Source organism: Dendrobates tinctorius, unplaced genomic scaffold, assembly GCF_039654945.1.
Source record: "Dendrobates tinctorius isolate UK_male_01 unplaced genomic scaffold, ASM3965494v1 ptg000548l, whole genome shotgun sequence".
In the NCBI taxonomy this organism is placed as follows: Eukaryota; Metazoa; Chordata; class Amphibia; order Anura; family Dendrobatidae; genus Dendrobates; species Dendrobates tinctorius.
Genome location: NW_027362206.1, coordinates 1094896 through 1108083, shown reverse-complemented (window position 1 = coordinate 1108083; position 13188 = coordinate 1094896). Strand labels below are relative to the sequence as shown.

The following is a 13188-nucleotide window of genomic DNA, read 5'->3' as shown; positions in this document are numbered from 1 at the left end:
CAGGTGTGCAGGTGGGAGTCTGCACTGCGATCAGAACATTAACCCCAGCAGTGCCGGTCACCCAGCACTGGTATCATGACAGTTATATTCTTCTATGATATGACTTAAAGGGAATCTGTCAGCCCTTTTTTGAGATATCATATAATGATATCATTCAATTGTGTGTCACATAGGGATTCTCTTAGTACTTTTGCTTCCCCCTGACCCCGCACCTTTCATGCATAAATACCTTTTTTACATCGGTTCAGATGTATGTAAACTGCCACAGTCCGGTCCAATGGGCGGAGCTTATTCACCTGCTCCCCCCACCATGTCTTGCTCTACACAAGAAGAAATACGTAGAGCAAGACAGGGGGGGGGGAGCAGGTGAATAAGCCCCGCCCATCGGACCAGACTGTGGCAGTTTACATACATCTGAACCGATGTAAAAAAGGTGCGGGGTCAGGGGGAAGCAAAGGTACTAAGAGAATCCTTATGTGACACACAATTGAATGATATCATTATATGACAACTCAAACAAGGGGTGACAGATTCCCTTTCATCATAGCTGCCATGTCTTCAGTTAGGATGGCGTGTTACAGTTGTGCCATGCAGGGACATTACAAGCCATGAGATATGGAAGGTTGTCTCCTCACTAGAGAAATGGAGCCGAGTTCCGAGCTCTCTACAGTTGTAGATGGCAATTGTAAAATTTGGTAAATATTTGATATAATGGGGTTTTATGTTAGTATTTTTTATGAGGGTATATTATTATTATCGATATTTCTTGTTATACTATTTTTAGTTTTTCATGTTTTTGCACCCACATAGGCTCCTTTTCACAGTCCATTCACTATAGTTCACTGATGGTGTGTCTTTATTTACTATCAGCAGTTCTATGTCACTGATTAGCTTTGTTACACTTTTTTAGTCTCATTTTTGTAAGCTTATACACTTGCAGCAATATAAATCTTCGATGAATTATCCCATTCATCCCCTATATTACACATTGTGCCTATAGAGAGGACTGGTGCTGTCCGATCTGCCGATCTGTGGAATGGCTGAGTTTGGTTCCCACCTGCAGGGGCCGATCAGCACCCATACTGTCATTAGGTGGCCAGGCGAACATTTCTTCTCTATACAGTATTTACATTTATTTGGTCACCCTTTCTTTTGTGTTTTTCATATATTATCATTTTTTATTAATATTACTTTAATATTTTCCCTTCCTTTTCTTATCGATTCGGGTCTGTACAATTTTTTATAAACATCATCTTCAATATTTATCTGAAATCAAATATCCACTGCTGGGAAACTCTGCAGATAAAACAGTGGGAAGATAGCCGCCACTGTGCTGTGTCTGCTGCAGATGTGCTGGGTGCTCACATTAGTCACGTCTGCCCCGTGATTGTCTGAATGTAGTGCACAGCTATTGTAGAAAGCTGTGTGTCTTCCTAGGAGTATATTTCCGTGTACGGTGCTCTCCATTCACAGTGTTGGGAGTGTGTAGGATGGAGAACGTTGGTCCAAGTGCGTCGGTCATGTTGGCAGCTGCAGGTGATGGAGATCGCTAGTGATGACCTGCCGTGTCCGCGCTACAGTCGTGAGGTTAGGCGGCTGCCATTCATCATCTACTTCCTATAGACTGGCTGATCTGTGAAATGGGTGGCTGACGCTGGAGACACTGCTCAGCATGCTAACACCGCACTGCTGGGATCTGACTGTGCTATGAGCCACAGGCAGTATGTCGCTCAACTGTGAATTCAATTGGGCCATAAATACTGAAAATTGGTAAAAGAAATTAGATGATATTTGCCGCATGTGAACATCACTCCGCTATGATTTCACGGGGTCTGGCGGCTGTCAGCGTTGCTTTGTTATATATAAATGCGGTGCAATGCTGTGCACTGCGATGGCTGAAGGTACTGCAAGAAATTGGAGAGTGTTAGCATCACATTGTCATGATTTAATGTGGTCCGGCAGCTGTCAGCACTGCTGGGTTACAATTTAATGCGGTGCAACGGCGGTCACTATGCCACCTGCCCTCTATCCTAATTTGGCTGCAACTAGTGAGAAAATGTATGAATGAACGAGCTACTATGGCCAAACCCTGCTTATTATCTTTGGTCAGCAGTTGATACAAATATGGTTACGGCCCATTACATACACACACCCCCTGGAGGAAGCATTGACAGCGAAACGCGCGTCGGGGTTTAGAATCTTTAGCGGGCCATTTGGCATCTATGTAGCAAGAGCTGGGAACAGGTAATATGTATTTATGACACCTTTATAGTGTGACTTGCATGTCTGGTCGTGAGGCGTGATAGAGCGTAGCTTTATGTGCAGCCGTTGCTATATGCTTTGGTCTACACTCATAATGAGACTTTGCATTGTGCAAAGCATATGGCAGTATTGGGAACTGCCTTAGTGTGCTTTTTGTCTTCTTTGTGCAAAATATGGAATTCACTAATTAGTGCGGCATTCTCACCATATTATGCATCTATACTGAGGCACCTTTCTCAGTAGGCTAAGTATGGCAAAGTACCGTGTCACTTATTAACAAGGAGTACGCTGTAAGGAATCTGCTGCATTATGGGTCTATACTGAGGCACCTTTCTCAGTAGGCTAAGTATGGCAAAGTACCGTGTCACTTATTAACAAGGAGTACGCTGTAAGGAATCTGCTGCATTATGGGTCTATACTGAGGCACCTTTCTCAGTAGGCCAAGTACGGCAAAGTACCGTATCACTTATTAACAAGGAGTACGCTGTAAGGAATCTGCTGCATTATGGGTCTATACTGATGCACCTTTCTCAGTAGGCTAAGTATGGCAAAGTACCGTGTCACTTATTAACAAGGAGTACGCTGTAAGGAATCTGCTGCATTATGGGTCTATACTGAGGCACCTTTCTCAGTAGGCCAAGTACGGCAAAGTACCGTATCACTTATTAACAAGGAGTACGATGTAAGGAATCTGCTGCATTATGCGTCTATACTGAGGCACCTTTCTCAGTAGGCTAAGTATGGCAAAGTACCGTGTCACTTATTAACAAGGAGTACGCTGTAAGGAATCTGCTGCATTATGGGTCTATACTGAGGCACCTTTCTCAGTAGGCTAAGTATGGCAAAGTACCGTGTCACTTATTAACAAGGAGTACGCTGCAAGGAATCTGCTGCATTATGGGTCTATACTGAGGCACCTTTCTCAGTAGGCTAAGTATGGCAAAGTACCGTGTCACTTATTAACAAGGAGTACGCTGTAAGGAATCTGCTGCATTATGGGTCTATACTGAGGCACCTTTCTCAGTAGGCTAAGTATGGCAAAGTACCGTGTCACTTATTAACAAGGAGTACGCTGTAAGGAATCTGCTGCATTATGGGTCTATACTGAGGCACCTTTCTCAGTAGCCTAAGTATGGCAAAGTACCGTGTCACTTATTAACAAGGAGTACGCTGTAAGGAATCTGCTGCATTATGGGTCTATACTGATGCACCTTTCTCAGTAGCCTAAGTATGGCAAAGTACCGTGTCACTTATTAACAAGGAGTACGCTGCAAGGAATCTGCTGCATTATGCATCTATACTGAGGCACCTTTCTCAGTAGGCTAAGTATGGCAAAGTACCGTGTCCCTTATTAACAAGGAGTACGCTGTAAGGAATCTGCTGCATTATGGGTCTATACTGAGGCACCTTTCTCAGTAGGCTAAGTATGGCAAAGTACCGTGTCACTTATTAACAAGGAGTACGCTGTAAGGAATCTGCTGCATTATGGGTCTATACTGAGGCACCTTTCTCAGTAGCCTAAGTATGGCAAAGTACCGTGTCACTTATTAACAAGGAGTACGCTGTAAGGAATCTGCTGCATTATGGGTCTATACTGATGCACCTTTCTCAGTAGCCTAAGTATGGCAAAGTACCGTGTCACTTATTAACAAGGAGTACGCTGTAAGGAATCTGCTGCATTATGGGTCTATACTGAGGCACCTTTCTCAGTAGCCTAAGTATGGCAAAGTACCGTGTCACTTATTAACAAGGAGTACGCTGTAAGGAATCTGCTGCATTATGGGTCTATACTGAGGCACCTTTCTCAGTAGCCTAAGTATGGCAAAGTACCGTGTCACTTATTAACAAGGAGTACGCTGTAAGGAATCTGCTGCATTATGGGTCTATACTGATGCACCTTTCTCAGTAGCCTAAGTATGGCAAAGTACCGTGTCACTTATTAACAAGGAGTACGCTGTAAGGAATCTGCTGCATTATGGGTCTATACTGAGGCACCTTTCTCAGTAGCCTAAGTATGGCAAAGTACCGTGTCACTTATTAACAAGGAGTACGCTGTAAGGAATCTGCTGCATTATGGGTCTATACTGATGCACCTTTCTCAGTAGCCTAAGTATGGCAAAGTACCGTGTCACTTATTAACAAGGAGTACGCTGCAAGGAATCTGCTGCATTATGCATCTATACTGAGGCACCTTTCTCAGTAGGCTAAGTATGGCAAAGTACCGTGTCCCTTATTAACAAGGAGTACGCTGTAAGGAATCTGCTGCATTATGGGTCTATACTGAGGCACCTTCCTCAGTAGGCTAAGTATGGCAAAGTACCGTGTCACTTATTAACAAGGAGTACGCTGTAAGGAATCTGCTGCATTATGGGTCTATACTGATGCACCTTTCTCAGTAGCCTAAGTATGGCAAAGTACCGTGTCACTTATTAACAAGGAGTACGCTGTAAGGAATCTGCTGCATTATGGGTCTATACTGAGGCACCTTTCTCAGTAGCCTAAGTATGGCAAAGTACCGTGTCCCTTATTAACAAGGAGTACGCTGTAAGGAATCTGCTGCATTATGGGTCTATACTGAGGCACCTTCCTCAGTAGGCTAAGTATGGCAAAGTACCGTGTCACTTATTAACAAGGAGTACGCTGCAAGGAATCTGCTGCATTATGCATCTATACTGAGGCACCTTTCTCAGTAGGCTAAGTATGGCAAAGTACCGTGTCCCTTATTAACAAGGAGTACGCTGTAAGGAATCTGCTGCATTATGGGTCTATACTGAGGCACCTTTCTCAGTAGGCTAAGTATGGCAAAGTACCGTGTCACTTATTAACAAGGAGTACGCTGTAAGGAATCTGCTGCATTATGGGTCTATACTGAGGCACCTTTCTCAGTAGGCTAAGTATGGCAAAGTACCGTGTCACTTATTAACAAGGAGTACGCTGTAAGGAATCTGCTGCATTATGGGTCTATACTGAGGCACCTTTCTCAGTAGGCTAAGTATGGCAAAGTACCGTGTCACTTATTAACAAGGAGTACGCTGTAAGGAATCTGCTGCATTATGGGTCTATACTGAGGCACCTTTCTCAGTAGGCTAAGTATGGCAAAGTACCGTGTCACTTATGAACAAGGAGTACGCTGTAAGGAATCTGCTGCATTATGGGTCTATACTGAGGCACCTTTCTCAGTAGGCTAAGTATGGCAAAGTACCGTGTCACTTATTAACAAGGAGTACGCTGTAAGGAATCTGCTGCATTATGGGTCTATACTGAGGCACCTTTCTCAGTAGCCTAAGTATGGCAAAGTACCGTGTCACTTATTAACAAGGAGTACGCTGTAAGGAATCTGCTGCATTATGGGTCTATACTGATGCACCTTTCTCAGTAGCCTAAGTATGGCAAAGTACCGTGTCACTTATTAACAAGGAGTACGCTGTAAGGAATCTGCTGCATTATGGGTCTATACTGAGGCACCTTTCTCAGTAGCCTAAGTATGGCAAAGTACCGTGTCACTTATTAACAAGGAGTACGCTGTAAGGAATCTGCTGCATTATGGGTCTATACTGATGCACCTTTCTCAGTAGCCTAAGTATGGCAAAGTACCGTGTCACTTATTAACAAGGAGTACGCTGCAAGGAATCTGCTGCATTATGCATCTATACTGAGGCACCTTTCTCAGTAGGCTAAGTATGGCAAAGTACCGTGTCCCTTATTAACAAGGAGTACGCTGTAAGGAATCTGCTGCATTATGGGTCTATACTGAGGCACCTTCCTCAGTAGGCTAAGTATGGCAAAGTACCGTGTCACTTATTAACAAGGAGTACGCTGTAAGGAATCTGCTGCATTATGGGTCTATACTGAGGCACCTTCCTCAGTAGGCTAAGTATGGCAAAGTACCGTGTCACTTATTAACAAGGAGTACGCTGTAAGGAATCTGCTGCATTATGGGTCTATACTGAGGCACCTTTCTCAGTAGGCTAAGTATGGCAAAGTGCCGTGTCACTTATTAACAAGGAGTACGCTGTAAGGAATCTGCTGCATTATGGGTCTATACTGAGGCACCTTTCTCAGTAGGGCAAAGTACCGTGTCACTTATTAACAAGGAGTACGCTGTAAGGAATCTGCTGCATTATGGGTCTATACTGAGGCACCTTTCTCAGTAGGCTAAGTATGGCAAAGTACCATGTCACTTATTAACAAGGAGTACGCTGTAAGGAATCTGCTGCATTATGGGTCTATAGTGAGGCACCTTTCTCAGTAGGGCAAAGTACCGTGTCACTTATTAACAAGGAGTACGCTGTAAGGAATCTGCTGCATTATGGGTCTATACTGAGGCACCTTCCTCAGTAGGCTAAGTATGGCAATGTACCGTGTCACTTATTAACAAGGAGTACGCTGTAAGGAATCTGCTGCATTATGGGTCTATACTGAGGCACCTTTCTCAGTAGGCTAAGTATGGCAAAGTGCCGTGTCACTTATTAACAAGGAGTACGCTGTAAGGAATCTGCTGCATTATGGGTCTATACTGAGGCACCTTTCTCAGTAGGGCAAAGTACCATGTCACTTATTAACAAGGAGTACGCTGTAAGGAATCTGCTGCATTATGGGTCTATACTGAGGCACCTTTCTCAGTAGGCTAAGTATGGCAAAGTACCGTGTCCCTTATTAACAAGGAGTACGCTGTAAGGAATCTGCTGCATTATGGGTCTATACTGAGGCACCTTTCTCAGTAGGCTAAGTATGGCAAAGTACCGTGTCACTTATTAACAAGGAGTACGCTGTAAGGAATCTGCTGCATTATGGGTCTATACTGAGGCACCTTTCTCAGTAGGCTAAGTATGGCAAAGTACCGTGTCCCTTATTAACAAGGAGTACGCTGTAAGGAATCTGCTGCATTATGGGTCTATACTGAGGCACCTTTCTCAGTAGGCTAAGTATGGCAAAGTACCGTGTCACTTATTAACAAGGAGTACGCTGTAAGGAATCTGCTGCATTATGGGTCTATACTGAGGCACCTTTCTCAGTAGGCTAAGTATGGCAAAGTACCATGTCACTTATTAACAAGGAGTACGCTGTAAGGAATCTGCTGCATTATGGGTCTATACTGAGGCACCTTTCTCAGTAGGCTAAGTATGGCAAAGTACCGTGTCCCTTATTAACAAGGAGTACGCTGTAAGGAATCTGCTGCATTATGGGTCTATACTGAGGCACCTTTCTCAGTAGGCTAAGTATGGCAAAGTACCGTGTCACTTATTAACAAGGAGTACGCTGTAAGGAATCTGCTGCATTATGGGTCTATACTGAGGCACCTTTCTCAGTAGGCTAAGTATGGCAAAGTACCGTGTCCCTTATTAACAAGGAGTACGCTGTAAGGAATCTGCTGCATTATGGGTCTATACTGAGGCACCTTTCTCAGTAGGCTAAGTATGGCAAAGTACCGTGTCACTTATTAACAAGGAGTACGCTGTAAGGAATCTGCTGCATTATGGGTCTATACTGAGGCACCTTTCTCAGTAGGCTAAGTATGGCAAAGTACCGTGTCCCTTATTAACAAGGAGTACGCTGTAAGGAATCTGCTGCATTATGGGTCTATACTGAGGCACCTTTCTCAGTAGGCTAAGTATGGCAAAGTACCGTGTCCCTTATTAACAAGGAGTACGCTGTAAGGAATCTGCTGCATTATGGGTCTATACTGAGGCACCTTTCTCAGTAGGCTAAGTATGGCAAAGTACCGTGTCACTTATTAACAAGGAGTACGCTGCAAGGAATCTGCTGCATTATGGGTCTATACTGAGGCACCTTTCTCAGTAGGCTAAGTATGGCAAAGTACCGTGTCCCTTATTAACAAGGAGTACGCTGTAAGGAATCTGCTGCATTATGGGTCTATATTGAGGCACTTTCCCTGGAAGCAGACTCTGCGGTGAAGTATGGTTTACAATATCAGTAAGGAGCACGCGATAAGGGATTCCTTCTAATGAACATATACACAGCACAGAAGGTGGATACATGTCGGTGGCACTTTCTCTGTATTATGAACAGGGGCGTCTCTAGACGTTGTTAATGGGCTAAGCATGCCACGTACTGACTGATGCGGTTTTTCCACTGTTTTATTTTGTGGACACTGTAGCGCTAATCTGAAGCAATATCATGGGAATCACAACCAATTAGGCCATGCGGTTTGTTGCAATATTTATGAAAAAGGAAGATTTTATTAGGAAATACAAAAAATAAATTGAAAGCGGATAATTTATCTCTGCATAGCAATGATATGGTGCGCTTCCAATAATATGAGATCACAGCGATGGTTTTGGTCTTATATTTATTTCTCTAAAATATTTTTACAGACATGATAGAAAACATTCATGCACAATTTTGATATGCATTTAACAATATAGGTCTCTTCTTCATGTTCCTTGAACTTATGTATACGCTAAACTCTGATCTTTTTATGGTATGAGGCACTTTATTTTATATTTACATGTTGAAATAAAAATTGGCATTTTATTTAACGAGTGTTTCTATCACACTTTTTTGATCTAGATGTAGCGTATTGTCTACAGAGATCAGTATGTTTCATTGACATTTAAAGTGTGGCCAATCTCTTGGCAAGTAAAATGGGTTTGGGTAGTGTACTTATCAAAATTAAACAACTGAATGAACATCCTCCAAGGCTGGTGATTCCATAATTTTTGCCAGCGGTTGTAGTGTACTCACTTATTATGTATAGCATAGTCCCTTAGTATATAGTGTACTCATTTATTATGTATAGTGCCGTCCTTAGTTACACAGTTTTCTCTTTTATTATGTATAACACTGTTCCTTAACTGCATACCATCCTCTCTAGTTATATATAGGAAAAAAAATGAACTCAACAGTCTCATGCCTCTTGACTAATTGTCCTCTATTTAACTGAATTCCTTCAGCACATGTAACAATATTATGGTGCTCAGCAATGAAATAGACATGTCCTTGCAAATACTTAGAAGAAAAAAATTGCGGCACTCCACGCATTCATCCCAAGGCCGCTTTACAGACTCAAATGACTACACCCTAGAGGTGAAATAAAGGATTTTTTGAGACTTTCTGCAACATGGAGAGTGCTGCAATTTTTTTCTTCTATGTATTTGCCAGTTATATATAATGCTGTCCCTTATTATATAGCTTCCTCTGCTATTATGTACAGTGTTGTCTCTTACATAGTTTATTCTTGTTACTTTTGCTATTCACAGCACTCGCTTTTATTACATAGTCCCCTCTCTTGTTAGACTATAAAATGACTGCTGATGTAGGAGTCGGTGACCAGATGACAAGTCCATCTGCTCCTCCATTAGGAAGGAAGCTTTCCCATGCTCCATCAGCCGTCATTGCACTATATATCTAACAAGACAGGATGGTATGTAATAAAGACAGGGATGTATATCTGATAATCTGACAAGACAATAGAGGACACTGTGTAATAAGGGACGGCAATATACATAATAAAGGAGACTATGTAATATATATACATGAATGTGTGTGGAGATATATTTATATATATTCATATATATCTTTGTCGCCATAAAAGGAGGGGGCCCAGACACATTTCTTGCACAGGGGCCCTAAGCTGTCAGTGTCCACCCCTGCAATGATTTATGGTCGTATGTGATGGAGATGATAGCGTCATCTACCTGATGATTCTCCGGGACATTCTCCTTAGGGCAGTCCCTGGAATAGTGAGTAGCCGCACATCTCTCTAGGGAATTTCTCCTCCTGGATCCATCTGTCGGAGATACACAGTGACTGATTACAGGACCCTTGTATATACAGCTCTGGCAAAAATGAAGAGACCACCACATCCAATCCCTGTCATGGCCAGCCCATTCTCCAGACCTGAACCCCATTGAAGACCTCTGGAATGTAATTAAGAGGATGATGGATAGTAACAAGCCACCAAACAAAGAACTGCTTAAATTTTTGCGCCAGAAGCAGTGTGAAAGACTGGTGGCAAGCAAGCCAAGACGCATGAAAGCTGTGATTAAAAACCAGAGTTATTCCACAAAATATTGATTTCTGAACTCTTCCTGAGTTAAAACTTTAGTAATGTTGTTTCTAAATGATTATGAACTTGTTTTTGCATGGCCCTCAGATGGGAATGCATTCATTACCTCCTGGCTGTTGGAGATGATCTTGTGAAGTCAGAGGTTTGCTGCAGACACTGTTTCTTGTGTTCAATTGCTTCTTCACTTGTGGGCAAAGACTTATAGGGAACCTATCAGCAGTTTTGGCCAATATAAGATGCGACCATCACCTTTCAGAGCTGATATACAGCAGTCTATAATGCTGCATACAAGCCCCAACTCAACCTGGAAGAACTGAAAAATAAGGTTTATTATACTCACCTGCGGGGCAGTCTTGTCCGAGGGGTGTCGCTGGTCTTGGTCTGGTGCCTCCCATCTTCTTATGATCACCGCCCTTCTGCTTGCTTCTTGTGGATGACCCTGTAAGGGGGTGAAGAGAAGGGAGAACTTAAATGGGGTTACTTCTCCTGCTCCATGTCTGGAACCACCTGGCCAGGCAGCAGTGTTTCCTGGGGGAAGGTTATCGGACCTGGACCAACCTTTCCATGTGACAGCAGGGGGTGATGACCTAGTAAAAGGGGCTGTGCGCAGGAAGCTGGGCAGAGTTAGGGCAGGAAAGTACAGCACGCAGGAGAGAGAGCTATCAGCTGCGCCGCATTCCTTAAACGCGAGGGCCCTCCGGCTGAGGACTGATACAGTCAGGCAGTACACTGTGAGTGGCCTTTGTGTGAACGTGGACCCGCCAGCCTCTGTGACCGGAGGAGACTCCCCGGACAGGTCAGAGACAGTCGCTAGTGTGAGCAGGACCGGCATACGGAGTGACAGGCCTGAGCCCCTGAGAGAAGTAGCTGGACTGACTGAGAAGCACAGCATCGTTCCTGCGGTGATACGTCCTGATTGTAAACTTGTGACTAAGAGTGGTGACAGCAGGACCCCCTCTCACCGCCCAGCATCCTGTTGTTTTTCCCTGGAGGCCATTTCTTCATCGCAGATAGAGACATGAGAGACTGCATGTGCCGCTGTTGATGGTGCCATGTTGGAGAATTAGACCCTTCAATCAAGCCTTCTTCAGACTGATAAGTTTATTCCTGCCTTCATTTAGTTCCTTAAATACCGTATTACGTTTACTTGTTGCAATTATTCCCCTGTTGCTCCTCCCTGCGTGGAGTAAATATCCCTGTAAATAAACCTTTAACTCTTGGTCTGCCTCAGATTCATGGTGACATCCTCCGTACCCGCAGGTTTTTACAAGTGGTGTAGTTAGCATGAAGTCGCACAATGGCATGGAGGCGGCAGACCAAGCAGTTGGGGGAGGCCCCAGGTCTAGCATCTCCCTGGGAGCCATGCTAAATAATTGGCCAAAATTCTCTGGGAACAATGTTATGCGTGGAGTTGAACAGAGCGCATCCGAGGGCTGATGCGGATGCACCCCATGATGCCGGCCCTGGAAGCAGAGATAGGAATGATGGCCCTAGAGGGTGAGGCGCGGGACTCTTATGCTTAGACCTCCCCAGGCGAGAGATACTCTGGACAAAGTTTTACTTATACTCGAGGAGACACATGGGGACCCCACTGACGTAAGGGAGCTGCGCATGCGACTGTTCCACCAGGTTCAAAGAGAGGGGGAGACGGTGACGCAGTTTATGAATGCCCTACTGGAACTCCATACTGCCATTAATCAGAAGGATGACACAGGCGTAGGGCCAATTGACATAGTGCTGCGAGACCAGCTGGTGACAGGCTTGCGGGACATGATGATGAAGCAGGCCCTGTGAGAGCACATGCGGGTAAAGCCAAGCATGACTTTCTCTGAGGTCGGGAGTGAGGCATGCACACGCAAGCAGGGAGTGATAGTGCCGGTGGGGAAGGTAGCTGCCACCACAGCTGTGGCCCCTCAATGGGTGGAAGACTTGAGAAAGGAGATAAAACAGACCCGTGAAGAATTGGCTGAATCCAAGAAAGCCCCTGTAGTAGAGTCGAGTCCACCGGTGCGAGACAGGGAGACCATTCCCCGTGAGACTAGTGTCACCCGGTGAAGAGGACCCCCCACGTGTTACAACTGTGGAGAAGCATGCCATATAGCTCGGTGGTGCTCCTGGCAGAGCCAACCTTTCCAGCGCCATGCGTTAAACTAGAGGGCTACGAGCTCAGGGACACTGCCCGGAGCCCGAAGGAGTATCGAAAGTCCCACCAACCTCGTTTCCATGTGTCCCTTGGTCTGGGCCGAGATGAACGGACGAGCAGTACCGTACATTGCCTAGTAGACACAGGCTCTCAGGTTACCACCACACCTGAGGGATATTTCTGCCGGCACTTCACTGAGGCGATGCGACCAGTATGGGGGCCAGTGATTAAGCTCACAACGGCCAACCACTTACCCATCCCGGTCACAGGGGTGGTATGGATGAACATAGTGGTTTGCGGTAAAGATGTAGGGAGAAGAGGAGTATTGCTGGTCAGAGCCGGCATTAGAGGCAGGCAGACCAGACAGCTGCCAAGGGCCCCCGCTCCCCCAGGGGCTCCCAGCTAGCGGCACATCACGCAGCCGCTATGGGGCCCCTGTGAGGCAGGGTGGCCTGCCTTTCCCCAGCGCCGACTCCCCCCTGCCACCTCATTGAACTATATCGGCGTCATAGACGCAATGATGGAGGAGAGAGCGTCAGCTGATGCTCCCTCTCCCATCATTCCCTGCTCTGCCTCTGACACACAGCAGGTGCGCGATGATGTCATCGCGCACTGTGTACCAGACAGAGCAGGAAACAGGAGCCGCACGGGCACGAGGAGAGGGTGAGGAGTGTTTTTTTGTTTTTTTTTAAATCAGTGTGAGTACTGGACTGTGGGGCCATTCTCGGGGTGGGAATGGTGGGCTGTATACCAT

At 45.1% G+C, this 13188-nt stretch overlaps 1 protein-coding gene across 2 annotated transcripts in view; it reads right to left on the bottom strand.

Moving 5' to 3' along the window:
- The window catches only part of LOC141078374 (uncharacterized), a 205693-nt gene that overhangs the window by 54456 nt on the left and 138049 nt on the right, over positions 1–13188 (bottom strand). For both annotated transcript variants that reach the window (XM_073565119.1, XM_073565120.1), the window contains 2 exons: positions 10632–10730; positions 9921–10012 (listed from right to left, as the gene is read on the bottom strand). In XM_073565119.1, the coding sequence (XP_073421220.1) occupies positions 9921–10012; positions 10632–10730 (191 nt within the window). The remainder of the gene's footprint in view (positions 1–9920; positions 10013–10631; positions 10731–13188) is intronic.